At 38.0% G+C, this 13,536-nt stretch overlaps 1 protein-coding gene across 5 annotated transcripts in view; it reads left to right on the top strand.

The window, feature by feature from the left end:
• The window catches only part of LOC128234881 (bromodomain adjacent to zinc finger domain protein 2B-like), a 249,182-nt gene that overhangs the window by 25,899 nt on the left and 209,747 nt on the right, over positions 1-13,536 (top strand). For 4 of the 5 annotated variants that reach the window (XM_052949482.1, XM_052949481.1, XM_052949479.1 and 1 more), the window contains exons 3-5: positions 4,890-5,081; positions 5,630-6,090; positions 10,807-11,193. In XM_052949482.1, coding sequence (XP_052805442.1) covers positions 4,890-5,081; positions 5,630-6,090; positions 10,807-11,193 — 1,040 coding nt within the window. The remainder of the gene's footprint in view (positions 1-4,889; positions 5,082-5,629; positions 6,091-10,806; positions 11,194-13,536) is intronic. The other variant, XM_052949483.1, reaches the window with a different exon arrangement.

Genomic DNA, 13,536 nt, shown 5'->3' with positions numbered 1-13,536 from the left:
AGATCGGTTGGATTGTAGGTTTGTTAGATTGTAGGCCAGGTTGGATTATAGGTTGGGTTGGATTGTAGGTTGGTTGGATTGTAGATTGGTTGTATTGTAGGTTTGTTGGATTGTAGGTTGGGTTGGATTGTAGGTTGGTTGGATTGTAGATTGGTTGCATTGTAGGTTGGTTGGATTGTAGGTCAGTTGGATTGTAGGTCAGTTGGATTGTAGGTCAGTTGGATTATAGGTCAGTTGGATTGTAGGCCAGGTTGGATTGTAGGCCAGGTTGGATTGTAGGTTCGTTGGAATGTAGGCCAGGTTGGATTGTAGGTCGGGTTTGATTGTAGGTCAGGTTCGATTGTAGGTCAGTTTGATTGTAGGTGAGGTTCGATTGTAGGTCAGTTGGATTGTAGGTCAGTTGTATTGTAGGTCAGGTTGGATTGAAGGTCAGATGGATTGTAGGTCAGATTGGATTGTAGGTCAGTTGGATTGTAGGTCAGTTGGATTGTAGGTCAGTTGGATTATAGGTCAGTTGGATTGTAGGCCATGTTTGATTGTAGGCCAGGTTTGATTGTAGATCAGTTGGATTGTAGGCCAGGTTCGATTGTAGGTCAGTTTGATTGTAGGTCAGGTTGGATTGTAGGTCAGTTGAATTGTAGGTCGATTTGGATTGTAGGTCAGTTGTATTGTAGGTCAGTTGGATTGTAGGTCAGTTGGATTGTAGGCCAGGTTGGATTGTAGGTTGGATGGATTGTAGGTCAGTTGGATTGTAGGTTGGGTTTGATTGTAGGTCAGGTTAGATTGTAGGTCAGTTGGATGGTAGGTCAGTTGGATTATAGGTCAGTTGTATTGTAGGCCAGGTTGGATTGTAGGTTGGATGGATTGAAGGTCAGTTGGATTGTAGGTTGGGTTATATTGTAGGTCAGGTTGGATTGTAGGTCAGTTGGATTGTAGGTCAGTTGGATTATAGGTCAGTTGTATTGTAGACCAGGTTGGATTGTAGGTTGGATGGATTGTAGGTCAGTTGGATTGTAGGTTGGGTTATATTGTAGGTCAGGTTGGATTGTAGGTCAGTTGGATTGTAGGTCATTTGGATTGTAGGTCAGTTGGATTATAGGCCAGTTGGATTGTAGGCCAGGTTGGATTGTAGGTTGGATGGATTGTAGGTCAGTTGGATTGTAGGTTAGTTGGATTGTAGGTCAGGTTCGATTGTAGGCCAGTTGGATTGTAGGTCAATTTGGATTGTGGATCAGTTGGATTGTAGGTCAGGTTGGATTGTAGGTCAGGTTGAATTGTAGGTCAGTTGGATTGTAGGTCAGGTTGGATTGTAGGCCAGTTGGATTGTAGGTCAATTTGGATTGTAGGTCAGGTTGGATTGTAGGTCAGGTTGGATTGTAGGTCAGTTGGATTGTAGGTCAGTTGTATTGTAGGTCAGGTTGGATTGTAGATCGATTAGATTGTAGGTCAGGTTGGATTGTAGGTCAGGTTGGATTGTAGGTCAGTTGGATTGTAGGTCAGGTTCGATTGTAGTCCAGTTGGATTGTAGGTCAATTTGGATTGTAGGTCAGGTTGGATTGTAGGTCAGTTGGATTGTAAGTCGATTTGGATTGTAGGTCAGTTGTATTGAAGGTCAGTTGGATTGTAGGTTGGGTTTGATTGTAGGTCAGGTTTGATTGTAGGTCAGTTGGATTGTAGGTCAGTTGGATTATAGGTCAGTTGGATTATAGGCCAGGTTGGATTGTAGGTTGGATGGATTGTAGGTCAGTTGGATTGTAGGTCAGGTTGGATTGTAGGTCAGTTGGATTGTAGGTCAGGTTGGATTGTAAGTCGATTTGGATTGTAGGTCAGTTGTATTGTAGGTCAGGTTGGATTGTAGATCGATTGGATTGTAGGTCAGGTTGGATTGTAGGTCAGGTTGAATTGTAGGTCAGTTGATTTGTAGGTCAGGTTGGATTGTAGGCCAGTTGGATTGTAGGTCAATTTGGATTATAGGTCAGGTTGGATTGTAGGTCAGGTTGGATTGTAGGCCAGTTGGATTGTATGTCAATTTGGATTGTAGGTCAGTTGGATTGTAGGTCAGGTTGGATTGTAGGTCAGTTGGATTGTAGGTCAGGTTGGATTGTAAGTCGATTTGGATTGTAGGTCAGTTGTATTGTAGGTCAGGTTGGATTGTAGATCGATTGGATTGTAGGTCAGGTTGAATTGTAGGTCAGTTGGATTGTAGGTCAGGTTCGATTGTAGGCCAGTTGGATTGTAGGTCAATTTGGATTGTAGGTCAGGTTGGATTGTAGGTTGGGTTGGATTGTAGGTCAGATTGGATTGTAGGTCAGTTGGATTGTAAGTCGATTTGGATTGTAGGTCAGTTGTATTGTAGGTCAGTTTGATTTGTTGGATTGTAGGTTGGTTGGATTGAAGGTCAGTTGAATTGTAGGTTGGTTGGATTGTAGGTCAGTTTGATTGTACATCAGTTAAATTGTAGGTTTGTTGAATTGTAGGTTGGGTGGATTGTGGGTTTGTTGGATGGTAGGTTGGTTGGATTGAAGGTCAGATGGATTATAGGTTGGTTGAATTGTAGGTTGGTTGGATTTGTTGAATTGTAGGTTGGTTTGATTGAAGGTCAGATGGATTGTAGGTCAGTTTGATTTGTTGGATTGTAGGTTGGTTGGATTGAAGGTCAGTTGAATAGTAGGTTGGTTGGATTGAAGGTCAGATGGATTGTAGGTCAGTTTGGTTGTAGGTTGGTTGGATTTAGGTCAGTTGGATTGTAAGTCAGTTGGATTGTAGGTTGGTTGAATTGTAGGTTGGTTTGATTGTGGGTTTGTATGTTTGTAGGTTGGTTGGATTGAAGGTCAGGTGGATTGTAGGTTGGTTGGATTGTAGGTTTGTTGGATTGTAGGTTGGTTGGATTGTAGGTCAGATTGATTGTCGGTCCGTTGGATTGTAGGTCAGTTGGATTGAAGGATGGTTGGATTATAGGTCAGATGGATTGTAGGTTGGTTGTATTGTATGTCAGTTGGATTGTAGGTTGGTTGGATTGTGGGTTGGTTTGATTGTGGGTTGGTTGGATTGTAGGTTGGTTGGATTGTGGGCTGGTTGGATTTTAAGTTAGTTGGATTGTTGGTTGGTTGGATTTTAGGTTGGTTGGATTGAAGGTCAGTTGGATTGTAGGTTGGTTGGATTGTAGGTTGGTTGATAAATTGTAGATTGGTTGGATTGTGGGTCGGTTGGATTGTAGGTTGGTTGGATTGTTGGTTGGTTATTTGTAGGTCAGTTGGATTGTAGATCAAATAGATTGTGGATTGGTTGGATTATGGGTCAGTTGGATTATAGGTCAGTTGGATTGTAGGTTAGTTGGATTGTAGGTTGGTTGGATTGAAGGTCAGTTTGATTGTAGGTTGGTTGGATTGTAGGTCAGTTGGATTGTACGTCAGTTGGATTGTAGGTTGGTTGAATTGTAGGTCGGTTTGATTGTGGGTTTGTTGGATTGTATGTTGGTTGGATTGAAGGTCAGGTGGATTGTAGGTTGGTTGGATTGTAGGTTTTTTGGATTGTAGGTTGGTTTGATTGTGGGTTGGTTGGATTGTGGGTTGGTTGGATTGTAGGTTGGTTGGATTGTGGGCTGGTTGGATTTTAGGTTAGTTGGATTGTGGGTTGGTTGGATTTTAGGTTGGTTGGATTGAAGGTCAGTTGGATTGTAGGTTGGTTGATAAATTGTAGATTGATTGGATTGTCTGTCTGTTGGATTGAAGGTTGGTTTGATTGTTGGTTGGTTATTTGTAGGTCAGTTGGATTGTAGGTCAAATAGATTGTGGATTGGCTGGATTATGGGTCAGTTGGATGATAGGTCAGTTGGATTGTAGGTTAGTTGGATTGTAGGTTGGTTGGATTGAAGGTCAGTTGTATTTTAGGTTGGTTGATGTGTACATGTAGGTTTGTTGGATAGTAGGTTGGTTGATAAATTGTAGGTTTGTTGGGTTTTAGGTCTGTTGGATTGTGGGTGGGTTGGATTGTAGGTTGGTTGGATTTTGGTTAGTTGGATTGTAGGTTGGTTGAATTGTAGGTAGGGATGGATTGTGGGTCGGGTCATGTTGTAGGTCTGTTGGATTGTTGGTCTTTTGGATTGTAGGTTGGTTAGATTTTAAGTTGGTTGGTAAATTGTAGATTGGTTGGATTGTAGGCCAGTTGGATTGTAGATCGGTTGGATTTTAGGTTGGTTGGGAGAAGAAGTCTTTTCAGCACAATAAAACTAGAAAAGTTTCACATAGGTTCAACAATGTTTAGTATAAGGTAGCCCTTGAACAGTAGATGCCCCTTATTGTTTTTGGTTCAGTAGGTCAGTTTAAGTTCACAGTTAGCTGTCTTATGAAAACTTTGACTACAGTTCCATGATTAAAATGTTTGTCTTCACTTTTATAAAAGCTTTTTCCAACTAATAATTTGCACTGTATTTTTGTTTAAAACAATGTTTGTTACAAAGCCAGGCTTAGGGGGAATTATGTTTTACAAAAATCTCTTTTTATGGTTTCAGTTTGCTTTTATGCTTCTTGTGTTCATTTCTATCAGTAACTACTTTTGTGATCCAGGGCCCAGTTTCAATAAGATGTGTAAGTCTTTAACCTTATGCTGCTCAAGCTAGAGTCCTCAAGAGTACTGGTAAAGTTCCGGACATAATGTCCTTGACATTTTTTTTTTATTTAAATGCCATTTACGCCCAAAGTGAGGTTAACCATGGAAATTTATGGTCGTAAGCCTTTTGATTTTTTTTAACAATAACAGGGCCGAGTGTAATATCAGACAATCAACTTGCATTTTAAATTTCTGCTGGGCAATAAAGCTGCATGTTGCTCCTATTCATTGGAGGTTATACATAAGGGTTACTAGAACACTTTAATGTTTAAATGTTGAAGGAGCATCCCCATTCAGCTCTGGTCTAGCTGCTGCGCTGCCGTTCGCCCATCTAGGGCACCTTCCGGCCTCATTCTCCATGATGGGCCACCCCACCTTTCCTGTCACCTCACTGTTTGGCCATCTCACAGATGGACTCATGAGCCCTCTTGGCATGCCCACCTCCATACCTTCCAGTCTGAGCTCAACATCTGGTGAGATGTGTTAAGTTGTCATTTTACAACCTAACTAAAATAATGTTTTAAAATAACATTCTTGAAGAAAATAATCCGTTTATGTCCAAATAGACTAATATACCCTAATAAACATGTAGGGGTTCTTTTTGCGGTTAATTTGTCTAAACAAGGGAAAAATGCTTAAATTGACTTAAAGCTTATATGAAATATTGTTAATTTATCAGTGAACATCATAGTGGCTACCATTTTGTGTACAGCACACCTGCTGAAATTATTCAAATAATACCAGCTATCCTACTGTGCTATGATAACTTAAAACAAATAGCATAAACAACAAATGTTGGCATTATAATTGATTTCCAGGGATTTGCAATGACATAATCCCTTTGCATCTATTTGGACACATACGTAATCGGGATACCAAACTTTAAGTGGTTTAAAAGATGACTGTTAGTCTAAGTTAAATACAACTTTGCATTTATCTAAAATATCACCTTTTAAAAAGTATGAAATGAAAAAAAAAAAAATATTTATGATACAGACTTATAGTGTTTATTGTTTCCCAGGTTTTAGTCTGTTTTCTCTGCCATCACCAGTAGCGTCATCATCAGTGGCAAAACTTTCATTCAGCCCGTCATCTTCAACACTCTGCACATTTTCCTCGTCTGCAACATCTCCACCATCCAAGTCTCAACCTTGCAGCCAGATGAGCCCCCTGGAGGATGGATTTAAGTCACGAGAGAGAAAGGCCTCCCACAGAAGTAATGGCCAGGGTCTTGGTTGCCTTGGCGGTCCAAATGGCCGCACCTTGGGGCTCCACAGCCCACCTGGTTTTGGAAGCCAAACAAACTTGGGAAATTCACATCCATTAAGGTCAAGGTCAGGGTCATCAAGGTCCCGAGGGTCAGGGCGTGGTCGTAGGTCAGGTGGGCGGGGCAGGGGGAGAAGAAAACCTGCTTTACCGCTGTCACTTGTCCAGTCTACCTCACTTCTGTCACCTTCAATGCTGGAGAAGTTTGCAAGAAAGGTTTGTACCATTTACCGCAACTGTGTTGATATCTAAAGATGGCCACATCAATTTATTAATCCCCGGCCATGGAGTGGGAAGGGCATTATAGGAACGCACTTCGTCCATCCGTCCGTCCGTCCGTCTGTGCATCCCTGCGTCTATTAACAATTCCTTGTTAACACGATACAGCCTTCAAGTTTGATTGTATCTTGATGAAACTTGTACAGTATCTACATATTCATTAGAGCTCGGTTCCTTTCAAAAAACCAGCCAGATCCGCCCATGCATGCCTAGGTTATGGGCTTTTTTAGTATAAAAAATCAGTGCGCCTGTAAATAATTCCTTGTTAACATGATACAGCCTTCAGTTTTGATTATATCTCAATGAAACTTGTACCATATCTAGATATCAATAAGAGCTTGGTTCCTTTGGAAAACCAAGATCCGCCTATGCATGCCTAGATTATGGGCCTTGATAGTATAAAAAAATGCTATTGTGTAAAAAATGCTTGTGAACATGATACAGTCTTCAGGTCTCGATGAAACTTGTACAGTATTCAGATATCCATAAGAGGTTGGTTCTTTTCGAAAGCAGTGATGTTGACCACACAAACCCAGCAAGTAGAGCATAGGCCCTTTTAGGCCTCTTGTTAATGCTTATAATTCCCCTTGACCATCCGTCACTATAACATCTGTCCCTCTGTTCCAAAGGTTTCCTATTAAATACTTGAGACCGCCTCAGCCCAAGAACCTCACACTGTGTAGGCATGTCATTAGGTTTAAGGTCAAGGTCGTGGTTACCTTAAGCTGAAAGATGGTTTCTGATCAAAAACTAAAGGAACATGAAACTTCAGACTTGGCTGGCTGGTTAGTCACATGGTGATCATGAGATGAAAAGTTATTGGAACCTTTCATGTATATTGATTCTTATGGTACCATCCATTTAGATTATGCATGTCTGTTTATTTAGATTATTGTTTTCAAGTTGTTTTCATATTCATAATTAGTTATGCCCCCACAAAGTGGCGGCATATAGGGTTGCCCTTGTCCGTACGTACGTCTGTCTGTCTGTACGTACGTACGTCCCGAAGATTGTTTCCGATCTAATTCTTGAAAACCGTTTGTCCAATCCTCACCAAACTTTAAACACATGTTTGTGACCATAATATCTTGATCAAGTTCGATAGTCATGGAAATCGCTTTAGTCATTTAGGAGTTACGGCCCTTTTTTGCCAAAAATACTTCAAAAATATATGTTTCCAATCTAATTCTTGAAAAGTATGTGTCCAATCCTCACCAAACTTTACATACATGATTGTGACCATAATATCTTGATCAAGTTCGATAGCCATGGAAATCGCTTTTGTCATTTAGGAGTTACGGCCCTTTATTTGCAAAAAAAGACTTGAAAAATACGTCCCGAAGATTGTTTCCGATCTAATTCTTGAAAACTGTTTGTCCAATCCTCACCAAACTTTTAACACATGTTTCCCTTCTCAAAAAAAATACACTTTTTACCAAAACGCGCTTAAAACGCACTAAAAAGTGTATTTTTCCTGCGTTTTTCTGAAAAAGTGTATTTATTCTGCGTATTTTTATGAATAACTGCGTAATAAGTGTATCTTTTCTAAATAAGTGTATTTTTTCTGCGTCTTTCGTTAACTGAAGTGCGTTTTTTGTCTGAATAAGTGCGTCTTTTCTAACAGAAGTGCGTTAAAAGTGAATCTTTTAGGTTTTTGTTTTCAGCAGAGTGCGTTTTAAGTGGATCTTTTAAGGGAAAAGTGCGTCTTTTATTTTGTTTCTTTTTTTACCAACAATAAGTGCGTTTTAAGTGCGTCTTTTATTTTGATATTTTTCTGACTACCAGTAAGTGCGTTTTAAGTGTGTCTTTTTGTTAAGAAGTGAACCTTTTACTTTTTTTAATATTAATGTGAATCATGCCCTTCTCAAAATAACATTTATGAAATACACACATAAATACAAGAATATGGATGAATGAATAAATCAACCAGTAAATAAGCATTTTATTATTGATCAATATACCTTTAAAATAAAAAAAATAAAATAATGAAATAAAAAGAAAGATTATTTTAAAAATCAAAAATATATTATAATTTCTTATTTATTGTGTAATCAAAAGAACACATTTTACTTATAGGCAAGAATCAATTGCATGTAATTATAACATTTATAGAATTATTATTCCTTAAGTTTCTTGTAATGCCACTACCAAATTCTTTGTCATTTCTTTTCCAATTTTACAACATGCATGATAAGCCTGATCTTATCTGATTGTACCAAGGACCAATTAAATCTCAGCATTTAGGGAGCCAATTTCAAATCAAAGCTACTGGTAGCCATTTTGTTGGGATTTCATTAAAAGAATATTGATGATGTTTTAATTAATAAATGGATTTACACCAATTAAAACAAATTAATATTAAAGGGATTAGTGAAATAAAATAATGATCATTAGATCAGGTAAATATGAACTATGATTAGAAACATGACAATACCACTATTGGATGATTTGTGATAAACTGACATGTGAAAGCACTCAGGTCATGGTATGTATTCTTTATTTCAGTTGTTAATTTCACTGTTATGACACTTGACTACTTGTGGGACTTTTGTTTGTCAACTTTCAATCTAGTGCACATATTTTAATAAATAACAATGCTGGTGTAGATAGTAGCTGGAAGTAGGATTATTGGTCCCAGGTAGTAGATGTAGTTTTAAAACTCTATGAAGATGCACTTGTTTTTATCCTTATATATGTTAATATAATATTAACATATTAAGCAGAAATTGCCATGTTTCCATAAATATGCACACTAGCACCTTTAAAGTTATACAAATGATTACAGTGTTGGTTTTTGGAGGGGTCATAAAACTGTCATCTTCCACATGGCTTACCAGTTATTGGAAACTGGCCAAATTGGGTCAACCAATTTAAGTACTAATAAAGTCATTACTTATTTAAAATATGATACCCTGTTTTATTCCAGAGCTGTCAGGAATCTCTAGATTTGACAAAAATATAACAAAAGATTCCTGAGACTGTCATTTTCCAATTTGTAGCTTACAGTTTCATGATTTTCACTGAGTAAAAGGTTATTTTATTATTGCTAAATTTTACAAATATGTACTTGTTTGTCTGACTGTAAATACATTATGTCCAGTTACAAGGTGTCATGTTAAATTAATTATGAGATTTTTTTCTTATATATGTAACACAAACTCATGTTTAGGAAATTTAAATGAAACAAAATCAGTATTTATTTATTCAAATGTGTTCTATTTTTGATGGTTCAATATATTTATATATATATATATATAATATATTTAAAGTGTCCATTTTTTATTTTTGCAAAAATGGACACTTTTAATGCAGGTAAAATGCACCTGAGTGAATTTGTGCTCTTTTTTAACACAGAAAAATGCTCTTTTAATGCAGAAAAAAATGCACTTTTAACGCATTTTTTTTTTCATAAAATTTGGGTGCAAAAGATTCACTTTTAATCAGTAAAAACGGATGTGCGTTTTAAGCGCGTTTTTTAGGGATCAAAACGCACTTCTTTACTGAAGTGCGTTTAACTGCGTTTTTAACCCAAAAATGCGCACTTAAAACGCAGTTGAGTGCGTCTTTTCTAGAAGTGCGTTTTTACCTCCAAAAAGCGAACTAAAAACGAACTTTCAAGAAGTGCGCATTCTTTCTAAAAAAACGCACTTAAGTGCGTTTTAACTGCGCTTTTTGGAGGTAAAAAACGCACTCTCAGAAAAGACGCACTCAACTGCGTTTTAAGTGCGCATTTTATCCAAAAAAACGCGGTTTAAACACACTTAGTGCGTTTTTTTTGTGTAAGTTTGTTTTAAGTGTATTTTTTTTGTTAAAAAACGCACTTAAAATACGCTCAAGTGCGTTTTAGTGCGTTTTTTGTTAAAAGCGCAGAAAAAATACGCTTAAGTGCGCTTTTCTGTTCAATTTTATTCACTTTTTACGCACTCGGTAAGAAAAATACGCTTAAAACGCAGTGCCAATACCGCTGCGTTTAAAGCGCGTTTTCTGCACGTTTAACGCGCGTTAAACGCGCGTTTTCCGCACTTTTTTGAGAAGGGTTGTGACCATAATACCTTGATCAAGTTCGATAGCCATGGAAATCGCTTTAATCATTTAGGAGTTAGGGCCCTTTATTTCCCAACAATACTTAAAAAATATCTTATCCGATCTAATTTTTGAAAAGGATTTGCCCTTGTGCAGATTATCCTGAATAATCATTATGGCTTATTTTTTTATTCTACAAATTGCATTGAAAACAATGATTTTCAGAAACTTTCCCTTTGCCTAGTTTGAAACCAGAATGCCTTGTCTTGTTATTTCAATGGATTAGTCAGGTTTGAATGACAGTTATGATACTTGCACAAACTTCACAGGATTATTTGTTCAAACAACAAGGACCGTGTGTCATGCATGACATTTGTGTGTCCACTTGCATTTTGTGGTAAATTTTTAATAAAACTAAGTATCACAGCCTTAAAATGTTATTCACACAATGAGGTTACATTACTCCATTTTATCCTAAATACAAATTAAGGCCCCAGATTGACTTAAAGGGATGTTGTCACCAGCAGCTTTAATGCTGAAAAGGGATATACTTTTATCAAGATAATACAAATGCTAAAAGTAAGCCCTGATTACAATAGTTTAAATCAATAATTATTAAATCTTTTGTAGCATCTAGAGGAATCAAGTTCAGGTGGAAGTGCAGAACAAGACCCAGCAGATGGTAGTGGAGTATCTAATCTTTTTGATGTCAACTTTGAGTCTGCATCCCAAAGTAGATTTACAAAATCAACAAAAAGTTCAACGATCAGAAAATCCCCACCTCAAATTAGCATCAATGATGATCTTACCACAATGTCCCAAGGTCATGTTCATATTGACAGTTTCAAAAGGAAGTTAATTGCTGATCAAATTCGACAAAAGATGGAGAACAAATCAGGCTTACCATTGTTTGGACTTGGAACAGAAAGTTTTGTGTCACTGTCAAAAAAACGAAGAGGTCGTCAACCAAGGATCTCCAGTGATGACGATTGTGAGCTGACACCAGAAGAATTGGAGGTATTTTATCACTGTTTTTATATAAATGTTCAGATAATGTACTATGGGGATCACTCACACCATGTGGGTGGCATCCACAAAGTTTTCTGTTCTCTAACATAATTATGCTGTTCTTATCCAATTTTTATCAAACTTTATAACCATGTTTATTAGTATCTCAAAGATGTGTGGTTACCAGGGAGTTGATTGTAGTTGCTCCAACACTCATAATATTCCAAATTCTACTATTCTACAATACTTATTTTTATCAGCAAAATATCAAGAACAAGCTGGATAAACAGGTAGTTTGTCTGGTGGTATATTGCTGCAGTAAGATAACCTGATAATGTTCGAGAATTATTTGTGTTAACCACTTTATTTTCACACTAATTATCTAGCTGTTAATATTTGGGGAACTTTTTATTGTAAGATAAATAACATAAGACTAAAAACTAGCTTGAAATTGCCCAGAACTGCTACCTGTTATATTTTCATGCTGTACAACACTAACAATAACTGGTTAACTAGATAAGATTTGTGTTACCACTTATCTATAAATGCATTTGTGGCTTATGGGAGTTACTGGTTATCTAGTTATTATTTGCATATTCCACTTATTAAGTAACTTAATAACTTGTTAATTGGATGAGATTCCTGTTACCACTTATCTATAAATAGATTTATTTATATGGTTATCAACTGATTTTGCGAATTTCACTTAGCAAGTGGTAACACGAATCTTATCTAGTAAACCAGTTAATATGTTACTTATCAAGTGGCATTTACAAACCACATTATATAACTAGATAACTTGCTAGTGCCTGAATCTGAATTGCATCTATACAATATAACTGGTACACCAAGCTTAAGGTAAGGTAACAGGTGGCAGTTCTGGGCACTTTCAAGCCTGTTTTAAGTCTTATGTTATTTATCTTACCGAAAATGTTTCCCGAATATTAACTAGATAGCTAGATAATTATCGCAAAAAATAAATGGTTAACCTGAAACAATTCTCGAACATTATCAGGTAAGCTTACAGCTTTTGTCATAAATGGTTCTTTATTGACAAATTTAATCAAATTGAACTTGCTCTTCATTCAGCTTATGATGTCCATCCCATAGTTAGAGGTGCAAAATGGATACCTTTAATTTCAACCAAGATATATTTTTTTCACACATTGCAAAGAGAGTCCCAAAAATAACTTTAATAAGCATAATAATTGACTGAATAATATTACATTTCAACAAATACAAATCTTTGGAACACAACATTTAATCATTTGCAGTACAAATAAAGTCAATTCTTTCAAAAACAACAGATACGTTACATGCATTGAAATGGTCATAAGTCACACAAAACATTAACCCAACCCCAAATGTATGGAAGCACTGAAAGCAAAACCCCACTCATTTATCTTGCCCAATTTTCAGGGAAAAAAGCAAAATTTCTAGGCTGCAGTAAGATTGCCATGGCACCCTTCTGGCACCTTAGTGTTAAAATTTCCAATGTGTCATAGAATATTTTACAGGCTTACATTTACTGGCCGTTACGCTGTAAACATCTCATTGACAGCATCACACAGGCTTATTACAAGAAAAGTATGGCCCCTGCAGCATTCATATGGATGCCTAATTTTTTTGGACAGAATTTCTAGTCCCTCACAAGCTCTGCAGAATTAGGGTAAAAGATAATATAAAAAATATAAAAGGTAGTTCAGAGCTGCTCTCTGACTGCAACAAAGCCTCCACAGGTGTCGTTTGACTGCCACACAGCCTCCACAGATGCTGTCTGACTGCCACACAGCCTCCACAGGTGCCGTCTGACTGCAACACAACCTCCACAGGTGCCGTTTGACTTCCACTTAGCCTCCACAGGTGCCGTCTGACTGCCACACAGCCTCCACAGGTGCTGCTTGACTGCCACACAGCCTCCACAGGTGCCGTCTGACTGTTACACAGCCTCCATAGGTGCCGTCTGACTGCCACACAGCCTCCACAGGTGCTGTCTGACTGCCACACAGCCTCCACAGGTGCTATCTGACTGCCACACAGCCTCCACAGGTGCCGTCTGACTGCCACACAGCCTCCATAGGTGCTGTCTGACTGCCACACAGCCTCCACAGGTGCCATCTGACTGCCACACAGCCTCCACAGGTGCCATCTGACTGCCACATAGGTACTGTCTGACTTCGACACAGCCTCCACAGGTGCCGTCTGACTACCACACAACCTCCACAGATGCTATCTGACTGCCACACAGCCTCCACAGGGGCTGTCTGATTATAACAAAGCCGTTTGACTTCCACTTAGCCTCCACAGGTGCCGTCTGACTGCCACACAGCCTCCACAGGTGCTGCTTGACTG

The sequence above is a fragment of the Mya arenaria genome, chromosome 5, assembly GCF_026914265.1.
Source record: "Mya arenaria isolate MELC-2E11 chromosome 5, ASM2691426v1".
NCBI lineage: Eukaryota > Metazoa > Mollusca > Bivalvia > Myida > Myidae > Mya > Mya arenaria.
This window is presented reverse-complemented; position numbering and strand designations above follow the sequence as displayed.